Source organism: Protomyctophum parallelum (genome assembly GCF_964188405.1).
Source record: "Protomyctophum parallelum genome assembly, chromosome: 10".
Classification (NCBI taxonomy): domain Eukaryota; kingdom Metazoa; phylum Chordata; class Actinopteri; order Myctophiformes; family Myctophidae; genus Protomyctophum; species Protomyctophum parallelum.
This window is the reverse complement of record NC_139704.1, coordinates 48,115,289-48,130,288: the sequence shown is the minus strand read 5'-3', so window position 1 is coordinate 48,130,288 and position 15,000 is coordinate 48,115,289. Positions and strand designations below refer to the sequence as shown.

The 15,000-nt window shown below is 48.3% G+C and overlaps 1 protein-coding gene across 1 annotated transcript in view; it reads left to right on the top strand.

The window, feature by feature from the left end:
- The window catches only part of ninl (ninein-like), a gene marked incomplete at its 5' end in the record, with an annotated part of 91,714 nt that overhangs the window by 71,956 nt on the left and 4,758 nt on the right, over positions 1-15,000 (top strand). Inside the window, 7 exons of the mRNA XM_083775083.1 lie at positions 4,777-4,881; positions 6,227-6,296; positions 9,028-9,195; positions 9,993-10,109; positions 12,052-12,165; positions 12,827-12,973; positions 13,812-13,961. Of these exons, the coding sequence (XP_083631209.1) occupies positions 4,777-4,881; positions 6,227-6,296; positions 9,028-9,195; positions 9,993-10,109; positions 12,052-12,165; positions 12,827-12,973; positions 13,812-13,961 (871 nt within the window). The remainder of the gene's footprint in view (positions 1-4,776; positions 4,882-6,226; positions 6,297-9,027; positions 9,196-9,992; positions 10,110-12,051; positions 12,166-12,826; positions 12,974-13,811; positions 13,962-15,000) is intronic.

Sequence of the window (15,000 nt, the reverse complement as noted above, 5' to 3'; positions counted from 1 at the left end):
GGAGCTGCGGGAGGCCGAGGGGAGGGAGGGGGGGCTCCGGAGCCGAGTGTCGGAGCTGAGCGGAGAGCTGGAGGAGGCCGAGGGGAGGGAGGGGGGGCTCCGGAGCCGAGTGTCGGAGCTGAGCGGAGAGCTGGACAGCCTGCAGGCCCGGTCCCACGGCGTCCAGCGGGACAGGGATGCCGCGTTGCTCCAGCACCAGGCCCAGCTCCGGGCCAAGGAGCAGACCGTCGGCGCCCTGCGGGAGGAGGTGGAGAGGCTGCAGGAGGCCTCCGCCAGGGCCAAGGCGGACGGCCACGACGGCGGCAGGCCGGCGGCCGCCGAGCTGGCCTCCCTGAAGGCGGACCGCGCGCGGCTCATCCAGGACCTGAAGGACCAGGCCATGGCCGTGGACCACCTGCAGCTGCAGCTGGACGGCGCCGCCGGGGACCGGCTGGAGGAGACCGGGAGGAGGGCCGCGGAGGAGGAGGAGGAGCGGCTCCGGCAGACCCTGTCGGAGGAGCGCTCGCACTCGGCCCGGCTGCGCTCCGCGCTGGAGCGCGAGCGGGAGGAGGCCGGCTTCCTGGCGCAGGAGAGCGAGCGCTACGCCCGCGTGGCCGACCAGCTGTCGGCGCAGATCGTGGAGATGGAGGCGGAGATCTCCGCGCTGCGCGGGCAGATCCGGGACCTGAGCGCCGGCCTCAACCAGACGGCCGACCTGGTGCTGGACCTCCGCGGTCAGCTCAACGCCAAGACCACGGAGCTGGACCGCCTGACCGCCGAGCTGACCGACCGGACCGTCCTCCAGGAGCAGGAGAGGCAGAACGAGACCTCGGTGCTCCGCGAGCAGCTCCGCGACCTCTGCTGTCAGCTGAGCAAAACGGCCGACCTGGTGTTGAGCCTGCGGGGGCAGCTCAACGCCAAGACCGCCGAGGCGGAGTCTCTCCGAGCCGAGGTGACCGGCGGCGCCGGTCTCTTGGAGCGGGTCAAGGCCTCGTCCGAGAGGCTCGGCGTCGAAGTGCGTCAGCTCACCGCCCGCCTGACGGGCACGGAAAGAGAACTGTATTCCGTCCGAAGCCAGCTCGATTCCAAAACCAGCCACGTCGACCACCTTCGGTCCAATAAGGTGTCCAAAAGCAACGGCCTTCTGGTCGAAGCGAATCATCCCTCGACCGGGAAACAACATTGCAAGGAGGTCCGGCAGCTGATCACCCATTTCGAAGCCAAGGAGAGAGGCTCGCTCCGAGACCAGGAAGCCCACCGCCGCCTTCGAGCCACCGTCACCAAAACCGCCGACCTCCTGGAGAGAGCCAAGAGGACGTCGAGGACGCACGACGCCGAGATCCGGCAGCTGGGCGTCCAGCTGGACGTCCAGGAGAGGGAGCTGCTCTCCGTGCAAAACGCCACCGACGCCCAAACCGCCCAGATCGCCAGGCTTCAGGCCGATCTGAAGGACGGTGCTGCCCGTCTGTTGCAGCGGCGGGCGAACGCCTCGTCCGAAGAGACGCGCCGCGCGGAGACGGAGGCGCTCGCGGCGCGCCTCGAGGACGAGGAGGCGCTCTCCGCCCGAGAACGGACGCCCGACGACGACGACGACGACGACAAATGCTCCGCCCAGCAGCTCCGACGGGCTCTGCTGGAGACGCGGGCGGAGCTGCGCTGTGCCAACGAGGCCTTCCAGAGGGAGAAGAGCAAGATGGCCGAACAGCTGATGGACATGGAGACGCTGGTCATGGCCCTGGAGGAGGCGGACCCTACGGACACTAGTCCCGGACACAGGTTTGTGGTTTCGACGGAAAAACAACCTTCCGTCACGTTGACTCGAAGGTTTCCGAAACCTCGACCTCTCTCTCTCACACATATAACCAATCGGCCGCCGGCCTTGTTGCTTGCGATGCATTTTGATCGCCGAACGAACGCCCGATACTGTCGGATTATTATTGTTGAATGAACTAATTGCAAGAAAATCATCTGATCAACCCCTTCGATCCGTCGTCACCTGCCATGCTTTCCTACAGGTATAATAAGCCCGTTAAACTAACGGAATGAAGCATCACCGCAACTGCAACACCTGGACTGCATTAACAATTAACCTCCTCATCCTTCTGTCTCTAAACGCATGACCATCCGACACGTTTGCATCACCGGCAGCAAAGGGTGCTATAAGTGAAGAATGATGGTTAAAACGAAAAAAGGTTCTTGTTAAAAAATAAAAAGGTTTAAAGGACCACGTCACCACTTTTCAACTTATCTTCGTATAATTGGTCCTAACTAATGTTCATGATAAAACTAGCACAATTATTTTCTACTCAGTCTGTGTCTCATAGGATGGCTGCGGGAAGTTCAGAAACCCGTCCACCAGTGACATCATCATTAGGCAGATTTTGTGTTTTGTTAAACAACTCTTCAGGAATAGAAAGCCTGCCGTTTCTATTAGCTTGGATTCCCCAACTGCCCACAGTCCTCCAATGAGACACAGACCTGCCCACAGTCCTCCAATGAGACACAGACCTGCCCACAGTCCTCCAATGAGACACAGACCTGCCCACAGTCCTCCAATGAGACACAGACCTGCCCTCAGTCCTCCAATGAGACACAGACCTGCCCACAGTCCTCCAATGAGACACAGACCTGCCCACAGCCCCCCTATGAGACACAGACCTGCCCACAGTCCTCCAATGAGACACAGACCTGCCCACAGTCCTCCAATGAGACACAGACCAAGTGGAAAAAAGAATGTGTGGCATTTTATCATGATCATTAGTGAGGACCAATTATATGAAGATGGGTGGAAAAGTGGTGAAGTGGTCCTTTAAGCTCTATATTGTGATGGTAATCACTGCTATAGAGTGTGTGTTCAGTAACAGTGTTAAACAGCAACATATGTGATAGTAATACCCCCCCCCCCTCCCCCCCATTACTGAACAAACGCACTCTATCAATGATTACCATGAGGATATGGAGCAATTTGACATTTATTTTAACCAAAATAAACATCACTTACATCACTTTTAACTTCATGTTTGTTTGTCCTGCTGATTTGAAATGCCATTGCCTTTTAATTCCATTGTCTTTCATCAATTCTGAATGCGTTCATATGTATATTCTATTTTACTGTAAAATTGAATCAGTTCACAGGATCAGTGGGAATAGTTTCCCTAATTACAAAAATGTGCAGTAATATAAATACATATTAATTACATTTTATTGTGTGCAGCTCATTGAAATTATGATTTATTACTTATTATTATTATTATTATGATAGAATATGTTTTCCTGAACCGAAATGCCAGCTTCCTTAAAGGGACACTTCACCCTTTTTGCAAAAAAATATATGTTAATGACGTTTAGAAGCTTTAGAACACTTTCCTGGAGATCTTTATGTGTGTAATATGTGGTTTTAGATATTTTAGATTGTAGCAGTGAGCCTGTTTGCTCTGATGTCATGGACACTGGGCTCACTTCCTTCCTGGACTACATGTTGTCTCAGTAAGACAGCTCTCCCCCTATCCACAAGGAGGAGCAGTGCACCAAAGAATTATGGGAATTGTATTCCAGGAAGGTAGTGAGACCAGTGTCCATGACATCAGAGCAAACAGGCTCACTGCTACAATCTAAAATATCTAAAACCACATATTACACACATAAATACCCCCAGGAAAGTGATCTAAAGCTTCTAAACGTCATTAACATATATTTTTTTGCAAAAAGGGTGAAGTGTCCCTTTAACTCTTGATTTGGAGAGGTTATAGTTCCACACTTTATTCTGAGATTGTGGAATGGTTGTCAGGCGTGTGTGTGAGACGTATATGCGTGACCGCTGTCTGTCCGTGTGTCCGTCCGTGTGTTAGACGTATATGCGTGACCCCTGACTGTCCGTGTGTCTGTCCGTGTGTTAGACGTACATGCGTGACCGCTGTCTGTCCGTGTGTCTGTCCGTGTGTTAGACGTATATGTGTGACCCCTGAGTGTCCGTGTGTCTGTCCGTGTGTTAGACGTATATGTGTGACCCCTGACTGTCCGTGTGTCTGTCCGTGTGTTAGACGTACATGCGTGACCGCTGTCTGTCCGTGTGTCTGTCCGTGTGTTAGACGTATATGTGTGACCCCTGACTGTCCGTGTGTCTGTCCGTGTGTTAGACGTACATGCGTGACCGCTGTCTGTCCGTGTGTCTGTCCGTGTGTTAGACGTATATGCGTGACCCCTGACTGTCCGTGTGTCTGTCCGTGTGTTAGACGTATATGTGTGACCCCTGAGTGTCCGTGTGTCTGTCAGTGTGTGAGACGTATATGTGTGACCCCTGACTGTCCGTGTGTCTGTCAGTGTGTGAGACGTATATGTGTGACCCCTGACTGTCCGTGTGTCCGTCCGTGTGTTAGACGTATATGTGTGACCCCTGAGTGTCCGTGTGTCTGTCCGTGTGTTAGACGTATATGCGTGACCCCTGACTGTCCGTGTGTCTGTCAGTGTGTTAGACGTATATGTGTGACCCCTGAGTGTCCGTGTGTCTGTCAGTGTGTGAGACGTATATGTGTGACCCCTGACTGTCCGTGTGTCCGTCCGTGTGTTAGACGTATATGTGTGACCCCTGAGTGTCCGTGTGTCTGTCCGTGTGTTAGACGTATATGCGTGACCCCTGTCTGTCCGTGTGTCCGTCCGTGTGTTAGACGTATATGCGTGACCCCTGTCTGTCCGTGTGTCTGTCCGTGTGTTAGACGTATATGCGTGACCCCTGACTGTCCGTGTGTTAGACGTATATGTGTGACCCCTGACTGTCCGTGTGTCTGTCCGTGGTTCCAGGGCCCATCTGGAGGAGCTGCAGACAGAGAACAGCGGTCTGACGGACAGACTGACGGTGCTGCAGCAGGACCTCCGCGCCCTGGAGGACGACCTCGCCAAGAGGAAGTAAGATCAGACCTGAGATCAGATAAGGAACATCACATCACACATTCACACTTAACCCATTCTGACCTGAGATCAGATTCTATAAAATGTCTTCTACATCCTGACAGTTTTCTGAAAAAGCTATGTTTATATGTCGGTCATTTTTCACAGAGTGCCGCGCTATGAGCTTGTAGATCTGCTATTTTCCAATAGCTAAAGCATAGCATAATGCTAACACCAAAAGGGGTTCCCGCCCCAAAATGGGGTCCTCTCCAAAGACTGGAAGGAGGATTAGTTACCCTCCACACAGCAGACCAGGAGGCAACCGTTTAACTTAAAGACTTTGCGTTCGCTAAATAAAAAAAAAAAAACACTTTTCAACCTATCTTCATATAGTAGGTCCTCACAAATAATCATGAAAAAATGGCGAAAAAAAATTCTACTCTGTCTGTGTCCATGGGAGGGCTGTGGGCAGTTTAGAAACCGTCTATGTCCAGTGACATCATCGATGGGGAATACAAGCTAATAGAAACTGCAGGCTTTCTAGTCCTGAAAAGTTGCAATGTGAAAATGGAAGCCATCGTTCTCACGATAATGAAAATCTTAAACATTTTTGTAAAAAAAAAGGTTTAAAAAAATAAAATCTGCCTAATGACGATGTCACTGGAAGACGGTTTCTAAACTGCCCACAGCCCTCCTATGAGACACAGACTGAGTAGAAAACAATCGTGCCATTTTATCATGATTATTAGTGAGGACCTATTATATGAAGATAGGTTGAAAAGTGGTGAAGTGGTCCTTTAACACATTCAGACCACACGACGTGTGAAAACGTCATAGCTAATCCAACCCACTGATTGCGACGACGTGTACACAAACACGTCCTAGTGCTTTTTCATTGATGTCAAACAAAGAAAAGAAAATCTGATTATTTTCTTGGGGGTTGGGTTGTTTTCTTTTGTTTACAACATTTTGTTTTTAATTATATTATTATTTATTTAAAAACAACAAAGACATTGATAAAGAATTTTCGCAGTGGCGACTTGGTAAATTAATTGGTGAGTTCTCCGCCGATCTACAACATGACATGATGACGTTATCTGAATCAGTCTGCTAACTGCATAATTCACTGAATAACTCACTCACTCACTCACTCACTCACTCTGTCCTTCAGGAAGACAGTAAATAACTCACTCTGTCCTTCAGGAAGACAGTAAATAACTCACTCTGTCCTTCAGGAAGACAGTAAATAACTCACTCTGTCCTTCAGGAAGACAGTAAATAACTCACTCTGTCCTTCAGGAAGACAGTAAATAACTCACTCTGTCCTTCAGGAAGACAGTAAATAACTCACTCTGTCCTTCAGGAAGACAGTGGAGGACATGGAGAGGCAGCATGAGAAGAGCAGAGAGGAAGAGGAGAGACTCCACAAAGAGGTTGGTTACTGTGTGATTAATATCATTAATACATTGTTATTAAAAGGTTAGTGCTCGGGTGGCGCAGTGGTAAACTACCTGCCCGCCACCACGGAGGTTGTGGGTTCGAATCAGGGGGGCAGTCAGACAGATATTTTGTGAAGCCACTAAGGAAATCGGGATTTCCTGAAAGTTCATATAATGGCCTGTTGTGGCGCTGTCTGTCATTGGGCTCAAAAAACCCCATATCTCCATAGAGATCCATGTATTTGGGCCCAACTTCACCTAGACTGTATTACCTTAATAAACATGGTCATGAATACTTTCTGCTTCCAGTCACTAGTTTAAAGTCTCATTTCTAATGTCATAATATTCTTTTTGGAAAATTATGGTCCCATTTATTAAAAAAATGACCATAAAGTCGCGTATGTTCTGAGGGGCGTGGCTACCGTTACAGTCTATGAACGGGATCCCCCACCCACTCGAGTCAAAATAAAAACCAACAAAGAAGAAGGGGGGAAGTCCCGCCTCGTTGTCTGGGCCAGCCAATGGCTCAGCTGGGCCCAAACGGATCTAGAAAGATGGCGATTTACAATTCAAGGACTGATGGGCTTCATTTTACGTCCATATCAGACCCGGAGAACGCTTTGTCCATATTTTTTTTACAGTCTATGGTTCGAATCCACCGTGGTTCCACCGGCTTTGTCCAGTCAAGGTCGTACGATCCGTCACACACGTGACGTTACTGCAGTGAAACGTGTTCTCCGCATTTGACCCGTCTCTTGGAGGGAAGGAGGGTGTTATGACAGTGACACGTCATCGAAAATGTTCCCTGCCTGTTTAGCCGACGACGATTGGCACAGGTGATGATACTCAGGCTCGTCAAGGCTTCAGGGAGAGAGAGAGGACAGAGAATTAGGTGAAAACTGGGAGGGAATATGTCCAGAGGTCATCAATATGTCTCTAAAATACATTTTGTTTGTGGCAAGACTTGGCCTTGTCCGTGGCAAATTAAAGATTTTTATTTTTATTTTTACATACCATCATCATGTTTTGATCATAAGTCTAAATTACTGAATGTTTCGTCAGGTAGTGAACGTCTGCGTCATCTTCAACATCCACTGGAACAGATTTAATGTCTTTCTGTTGTTGTTGTTGTTGTTGTTGTCATGGCTGCCAGTTCCCACCTGATGTTGTGTGGGAGTCCAGACTGCTCCAGACCGTTCTGGATAACAGCTAGCTTACATAACGTCTTCAGGCTAGGATTTAAATGTAAGATATGTAAGATGAGTTCTCTTCCAAAGAGGATGATGCAATCAGCCACAATGCAATAGCATTGTGGGTGAATCAGAAAATCCGGTCCTTTCCCCTTGGGCTCAACCTTCGTCCAGGAGAAGGTTGTGGAATTTAATTTCCACAGATCGTTGAACCGCCGTCTCAGAGCATAGTTGTAGCCACTAAATACGTACAGTTCTCCATTGTAGGAAAAAGCTGCATGTTCCTGACGCCGTTCTGGAACAAGCTGTGCAGAAGGTGTGCTCAGCCAACAGTTGGTCTCTGTGTCAAACACTCTGATGTTGTTGTCCTGGTGACCAAATCCCCCAAATACAAACATCTTTGTTCCAATGATGGTGGCCGAGTGAAGTGATGAAGCAGGTGGTGGATTTCCTCTGGTGTTGATGACAGACCAGACCATTGTGCTGGTGTCCAACTTGTAGATGTCGTTGGTGCGTCCAGTCAGCTGGTTGTATCCTCCATGGATAAACATGACCTTCCTCAAGACACAGGCTGAGTGTTCGTACCTCGCCTCTGGAACAGTTCCAGATACGTTGGTCTTTAACCATCTGTGGGTGTCGACATCAAATGCATAAAGAATGTTGTCATCGTCCCCCGTGATGGTATAACAGTTGTCAACCTTTGTCTTACAGTTCACTATCCCTCCCCAGATGTAGATGATATCTTTTATCAGTACAGCTGTGTTTTTGTAGCGCATGGAAGGAACCTTCTCTCTTCTTCTCCTATTCCTCGTCACCGGGGGCAACGTCCTCCAGCACAAAGTCACTGTGTTGAAGACGTGAACATCAATCTGATCCTTGTTGCTGTAGGTCTTCTCATTATAGAAGAACCCTCCAAAGGAATACACCTTGTCCTCCACTGGTCCAGCAGAACAACCACAGAAGCGGTGGGATGTCTGTGGTCCTCTTTTCAGATGCACCGACCAGTTCAGCATCTCTATGTCGATCTTCTCGTATTGGCTTTCTTTGTCTGTCTCTTCTCTGTCTCTGGCTGTTTGTCTCCGTCTTGATCTGCTTATCCCAAACTCTGTTCCTGTCCAACTCTCTGGATGTGAGTGTCATCTTATATAGGCTGACACAGCTGTGGTCTGATGTCACTCAAAACACTAACTGACGTCATGCATGTGGAACGACACTGGTTTTCAATCTTAAAACGTTAATAACTCGCGATCTAAATCATCCCGTCCGATTCTAAGAAAATAATATGGTGTTTGACGGGCCCCCGCTGTCCAGTCGCTAGTCTCGTTTCTCGTCTCTTACCTCCTGTTGTTGTCGATCGCATCGATAGTGTTGTGGCTATTGTTAGCTGCTACACACACATTCACAACGACATCCGGTCCGTCGGTAAAAGTGCTCCGGGCGCTTCTATAAACGATGGGCACATTTTATTAACGGATTAAATAGCCCCGGGCCCTTAAAGGTGTTTTAACAAAGAACCTTTTTTCTCTGTGCATCAGAACTCTAGGTACCGCGAGGAGGTTCTGGAGCTGAGCTCTCGGAACCTCGGGCTGAGCGGCGAGAACGCCGAGCTCAGCTCGCGGCTCCGCGGCGACCAGGGGGCGGGGCAGATGCTGAGGGACCGCCTGGCGTCCGTCTCCAAGGAGCAGGAGGAGGCCGCGGCCACGGTGGGAGCACGGACACCCCCAGACACTCACCCTACACCCCCTACTCACCCTACACCCCCAGACACTCACCCTACACCCCAAACACTCACCCTACACCCCCAGACACTCACCCTACACCCCAAACACTCACCCTACACCCCCAGACACTCACCCTATAACCCAGACACTCACCCTACACCCCAGACACTCACCCTACACCCCCACACACTCACCCTACACCCCCAGACACTCACCCTACACCCCAAACACTCACCCTACACCCCCAGACACTCACCCTACACCCCAAACACTCACCCTACACCCCAAACACTCACCCTACACCCCAGACACTCACCCTACACCCCCAGACACTCACCCTACACCTTAAACACTCACCCTACACCCCAAACACTCACCCTACACCCCCTACTCACCCTACACCCCCAGACACTCACCCTATAACCCAAACACTCACCCTACACCCCCTACTCACCCTACACCCCCAGACACTCACCCTACACCCCAAACACTCACCCTACACCCCAAACACTCACCCTACACCCCCAGACACTCACCCTACACCCCAAACACTCACCCTACACCCCCAGACACTCACCCTACACCCCAAACACTCACCCTACACCCCCAGACACTCACCCTACACCCCAAACACTCACCCTACACCCCCAGACACTCACCCTACACCCCAAACACTCACCCTACACCCCCAGACACTCACCCTACACCCCCAGACACTCACCCTACACCCCCAAACACTCACCCTACACCCCTCTGTCTGTCTGTCTGTCTGCGTGAAGGTGAGACAGCTGCAGGAGGTGTTGAGCCATCAGGAGAGAGAGAGACAGCAGCAGCAGACAGCCTGGCAGCACGACAGAGAACTACTGGACCGAGAGCTGACCTCCACCAAGGACAAGGTAATTAATACTATCTACCAAGGACAAGGTACTACGATTTACCTAGAACTTTACCTCCACCACTTATATATTTACCAGAAGCAGTTGGATTTCAACATTTTTCAAATCAAGGTCCCTTATTTATTGGGCCTTTGAGCCACATAGACCACCATTTGACGACATTCAGCCACTCGGACCCAATTGTTGACGAATAAGATTTGGTCCACAATTCCATGCCGTGTTGGTGTTGGTACCATTAGGAGAGATAACAGACAAACGTTCTCTATACTCACTATACTCTATACTCACTAATTACTCAATAACATATTACTCCAGTTTTGGCATCGCTGCACTGGCTTCCGGTTGTTTTTAGGATTGATTTTAAAATTATTTTACTTGTCTATAAAGCTCTCAATGGTCTCGCACCTTCCTACCTACATATGTCCCAAACCGCCCCCTAAGGTCTTCCACTGCCGGCCTGCTCGCTTTGCCCCAAAAAATGGCAACTAAAAAATACGGGGAAGCAGCTTTTTGCTTCTACGGGCCGTCGGCATGGAACAGGCTCCCTCTGTACCTTCGTCAGGCAGCCTCTGTAGACATTTTTAAAGCTCAGCTCAAGACCCACTTCTACAACATTGCCTTTAATTGATCTTATATATTTTTTTTTTCATGTCCTCACTGTACTGCATTACTGCTTGTTTTTTTAATGTCATTGCCTTGCTTTTCTTTTATTCTCCATTGTTCTGTAAAGCACTTTGAGCTGCATTTCATGTCATGAAATGTGCTATACAAATAAAGTTTTATTATTATTGTTTATTATTAATTGAATAGACTTTAGAAACCACCTCTGAATCTGGTTCAAGTTGCATTTGAAACAAATCGGATTCCCCAAGATACAAAACCACAGAGCAGGGCTTTGTGTCCAAAAGCATGTTATTATTTCAAGGATGTTATTGTGTTCGTGTTGAGAAACCACACCTCCCTCTCTGTGTACGCACCTCCTTTCACTGGGAATTAAAGTCTACCTCCTCTTGTGGTCTCCTGATAGAGGGTTTTTTATTTATTTTTTCGAGGCCAGGTGAGTGTAATCATGATTAATGAAATCACTAAGACAGGTTTTATTTTAGAAAGTGGATGTTCCTTCCTTTGACCTGCATGTGGATGTTTGCTTCTGAACTAAGTTCTGGAATATATCTGCTACTGTATGCCATCTCTGCATGTGTGTATACAATAAAATAAATGCTCTGTTAATTTGGCAGTTTAGGGCAGGTTGCAGATGTTTGTGTGCGAGGACTGCAAATTGTTTTGACAGGCAATGAATTAAAAACGGATCTGTGTCTGCCATCGTTGGCAGCCATTTTATAAAGGAGCATAATGGTGTTGGTGGTCGACCTGCTCGTGTCTAGCTTACACAGAAAATATTGCGATCATGATCTTGCTTGAGTTTTGATTCTTTCCTTTTTTTTATATTCCATGCGTGCGCAGTCAGTCAGAACTGCAGCATCACTCCCAATCTTCCGCCGTAGTCTGAAAACCCACCTCTTCAGACTCCATCATGGCCCATAGCACTTGCCCTAGCCTAGCCCCTTAGATAGCATTTTATGTTGACTTAGAGTCGTAGACAGCACTAGAATCGCATTTTATGTAGTCATAGCACTTTCTAGTACACATGTATAATGTATATTGTATAATAGTATAGTATGTATAGTTGACATAGATACTCCACTGTTACGTTCTTACTTCTTAGTTTATACATGATTCATGATAACTACTTGTTATATATGATGCATGATGTATTGCCATGCTTTTGTTTTTGCTTAATGTAAGTAAATTGTGTGTGTGTGTGTGTGTGTGTGTGTGTGTGTGTGTGTGTGTGTGTGTGTGTGTGTGTGTGTGTGTGTGTGTGTGTGTGTGTGTGTGTGTGTGTGTGTGTGTGTGCGTGTGCGTGTGTGCGTGCGCGCAGCTCCAGAAGTTATCGGAGGTAGAAGCGTCTCTCAGCGGTCTGAATCTACAGCATCAGTGGTTGGAGGAGGATAAACAGAGGCTACTGAGGGAGGCTGAGGAGAGGAATGCCAAGGTAACGTTTACAGTATAGAATCTGAATATAGAAACTGCCTCCCCCTGGCCAGCCGGGGCGCCTGATGGAGGGGAAAGGAACTGGTCTCTATACTGCCTCCCGCTGGCCAGCCGGGGCGCCTGATGGAGGGGAAAGGAACTGGTCTCTATACTGCCTCCCGCTGGCCAGCCGGGGCGCCTGATGGAGGGGAAAGGAACTGGTCTCTATACTGCCTCCCCCTGGCCAGCCGGGGCGCCTGATGGAGGGGAAAGGAACTGGTCTCTATACTGCCTCCCCCTGGCCAGCCGGGGCGCCTGATGGAGGGGAAAGGAACTGGTCTCTATACTGCCTCCCCCTGGCCAGCCGGGGCGCCTGATGGAGGGGAAAGGAACTGGTCTCTAAACTGCCTCCCCCTGGCCAGCCGGGGCGCCTGATGGAGGGGAAAGGAACTGGTCTCTATACTGCCTCCCCCTGGCCAGCCGGGGCGCCTGATGGAGAGGAACTGGTTGGAATAACGTGTTCCTTCCACGCGCTACGTCCAACCAGGGAAACTCCCCCCTGTCAGGTGTAAAGGAGCAACTTGGACACTCAGACATGAAGGAAGCAAAGGGCTCCTTTCACACCTGGTCCTGTCAGAATCATCTCCGAGGTGACATGTTGTTTTGTTTCCGTTGCGTTGCAGATGAAGGATCTCCAGGACTCTGTGGTGTCGGCGGGCTCTCAGAGCGAACAGCTCCGCGCTCAGCTGCTCGCCGTCAGTCAGGACAAGAACAGCCACGCCCAGGAAGTGGTCGCCCAGCACAGGAAGTTGCAGGAAGCCCAGGAGAGGGTCAGTAGTACAACATGGAGGGAGGGGCCATGAATACCTTGTGACATGTACAGTAGTACCTTGTGTGTGTACATGTACAGAACCTTGTGTACAGTACCTTATGTGTGTATACATGTACAGTAGTACCTTGTGTGTGTACATGTACACAGTACCTCTAAAAGAACACTTGAAGCAGTGCCTCTCACACGTTTTCATGTCAAGGACCCCCAGATGTACGCAGACCCTCATCTGAACATATTTTGTGCAGGAACCCCCATATTGAGTGATTGTCTGCAGGACACGGAAAAAATCCAAATAAAGTGTCCAACCCTTGTGGGTTTATTAGACAACATTTCTACTTTCTAATTTGCATTCACGGCATGTTTACAAGATTCTTTAGAAAATAGCACACCTACAAAAAAATGTGGCACAAGCTTATAGATTATACATTATATAGGGCAGACATGGGCCACATGCGGCCCAGGTTATAAAGTTAATGTAACTATAATTAAAGGCATTTTAAATTAAATAAAAGAAATGTTACTTTTCAGGATTCCAATTGAAAAATGGCAAAATAATTATTCAGGATTTCAATTCAAATAAGCCTAATTGCAAAATCTACAAAATGTTTTGTGCCAGGGACCGCCCAGAAGCAAAGATTTGAGTTAAAAAAATGTCAAGATTTTTCAAAAAAATAGCAGATCCACAAGCTCGTAGCGCAGCACTCGGTGCCCTACTCGGTACTACGAGCTTGTAGATCTGCTATTTTTCAACAGCCAAAGTTTAAAAATAAAGGTTAAAAGCTATGATGCGACACAGATGTGTTCCAGGTCTTAATGGGGTGTTAATGTGCTTCCAGGTGGAGCAGCTGGAGGCCAGCGTCCGGAGGCTGGACAGGGAGAAGGAGGACGCCTGTCATTCTCAGAAGGAGCAGCAGGAGGCGCTCACGGCGTCTGTGCAGGAGGAGAACCACCGGCTGCGGAGACAAAGCCAGGAGCTACTGCACAGGGTACGCCCATAGAGTTACAGTCCCATTCTGACCTGAGATCAGATTCATACGAGGTTTCCACTGGACACACACACTGGTTCTGATTAACCCATTCTGACCTGAGATCAGATTCTAAAAAATGTCAGTCGCTCTTCGTTTTTTCAAAAATAGCAGACCTACAAGCTCGTAGCGCGCCACTCGGTGGCGCGCTATGAGCTTGTAGATCTGCTATTTTTCAATAGCTAAAGCATAACATGATGCCAACACCAAAATGGGTTCCCGTTCAGAATGGGTTAAACATGACTATATAAGTATATATTTGTGACTACATTTGACTGAGGGACTGCCATTGGATTTCTTTTTTTAAATCTTCGTTTTTTTCATGTCATATGAAAGCAGGGAATCATAGCTTCAAATTGACATATTGGTTGTTCAGTTTGACCCACCAGTTTTGGAGATATGGCTTATAGAGTATAATGTCTTGCAGAGAAACAGCGAGTTGAGAAAACAGGCTTGAAACGGTTCACTTCTGTGATCTCTAACATTACACCTATAGCTACATGTTTAAGCATTTATTTCATATTTACATGTCTTCTGTGGACTCTAACATTACACCTATAGCTACATGTTTAAGCATGTATTTCATATTTACATGTCTTCTGTGGTCTCTAACATTACACCTATAGCTACATGTTTAAGCATGTATTTCATATTTACATGTCTTCTGTGGACTCTAACATTACACCTAGCTACATGTTTAAGCATGTATTTCATATTTACATGTCTTCTGTGGACTCTAACATTACACCTATAGCTACATGTTTAAGCATGTATTTCATATTTACATGTCTTCTGTGGACTCTAACATTACACCTAGCTACATGTTTAAGCATGTATTTCATATTTACATGTCTTCTGTGGACTCTAACATTACACCTAGCTACATGTTTAAGCATGTATTTCATATTTACATGTCTTCTGTGGACTCTAACATTACACCTAGCTACATGTTTCAGCATTTATTTCATATTTACATATCTTCTGTGTGTGTGTGTGTGTG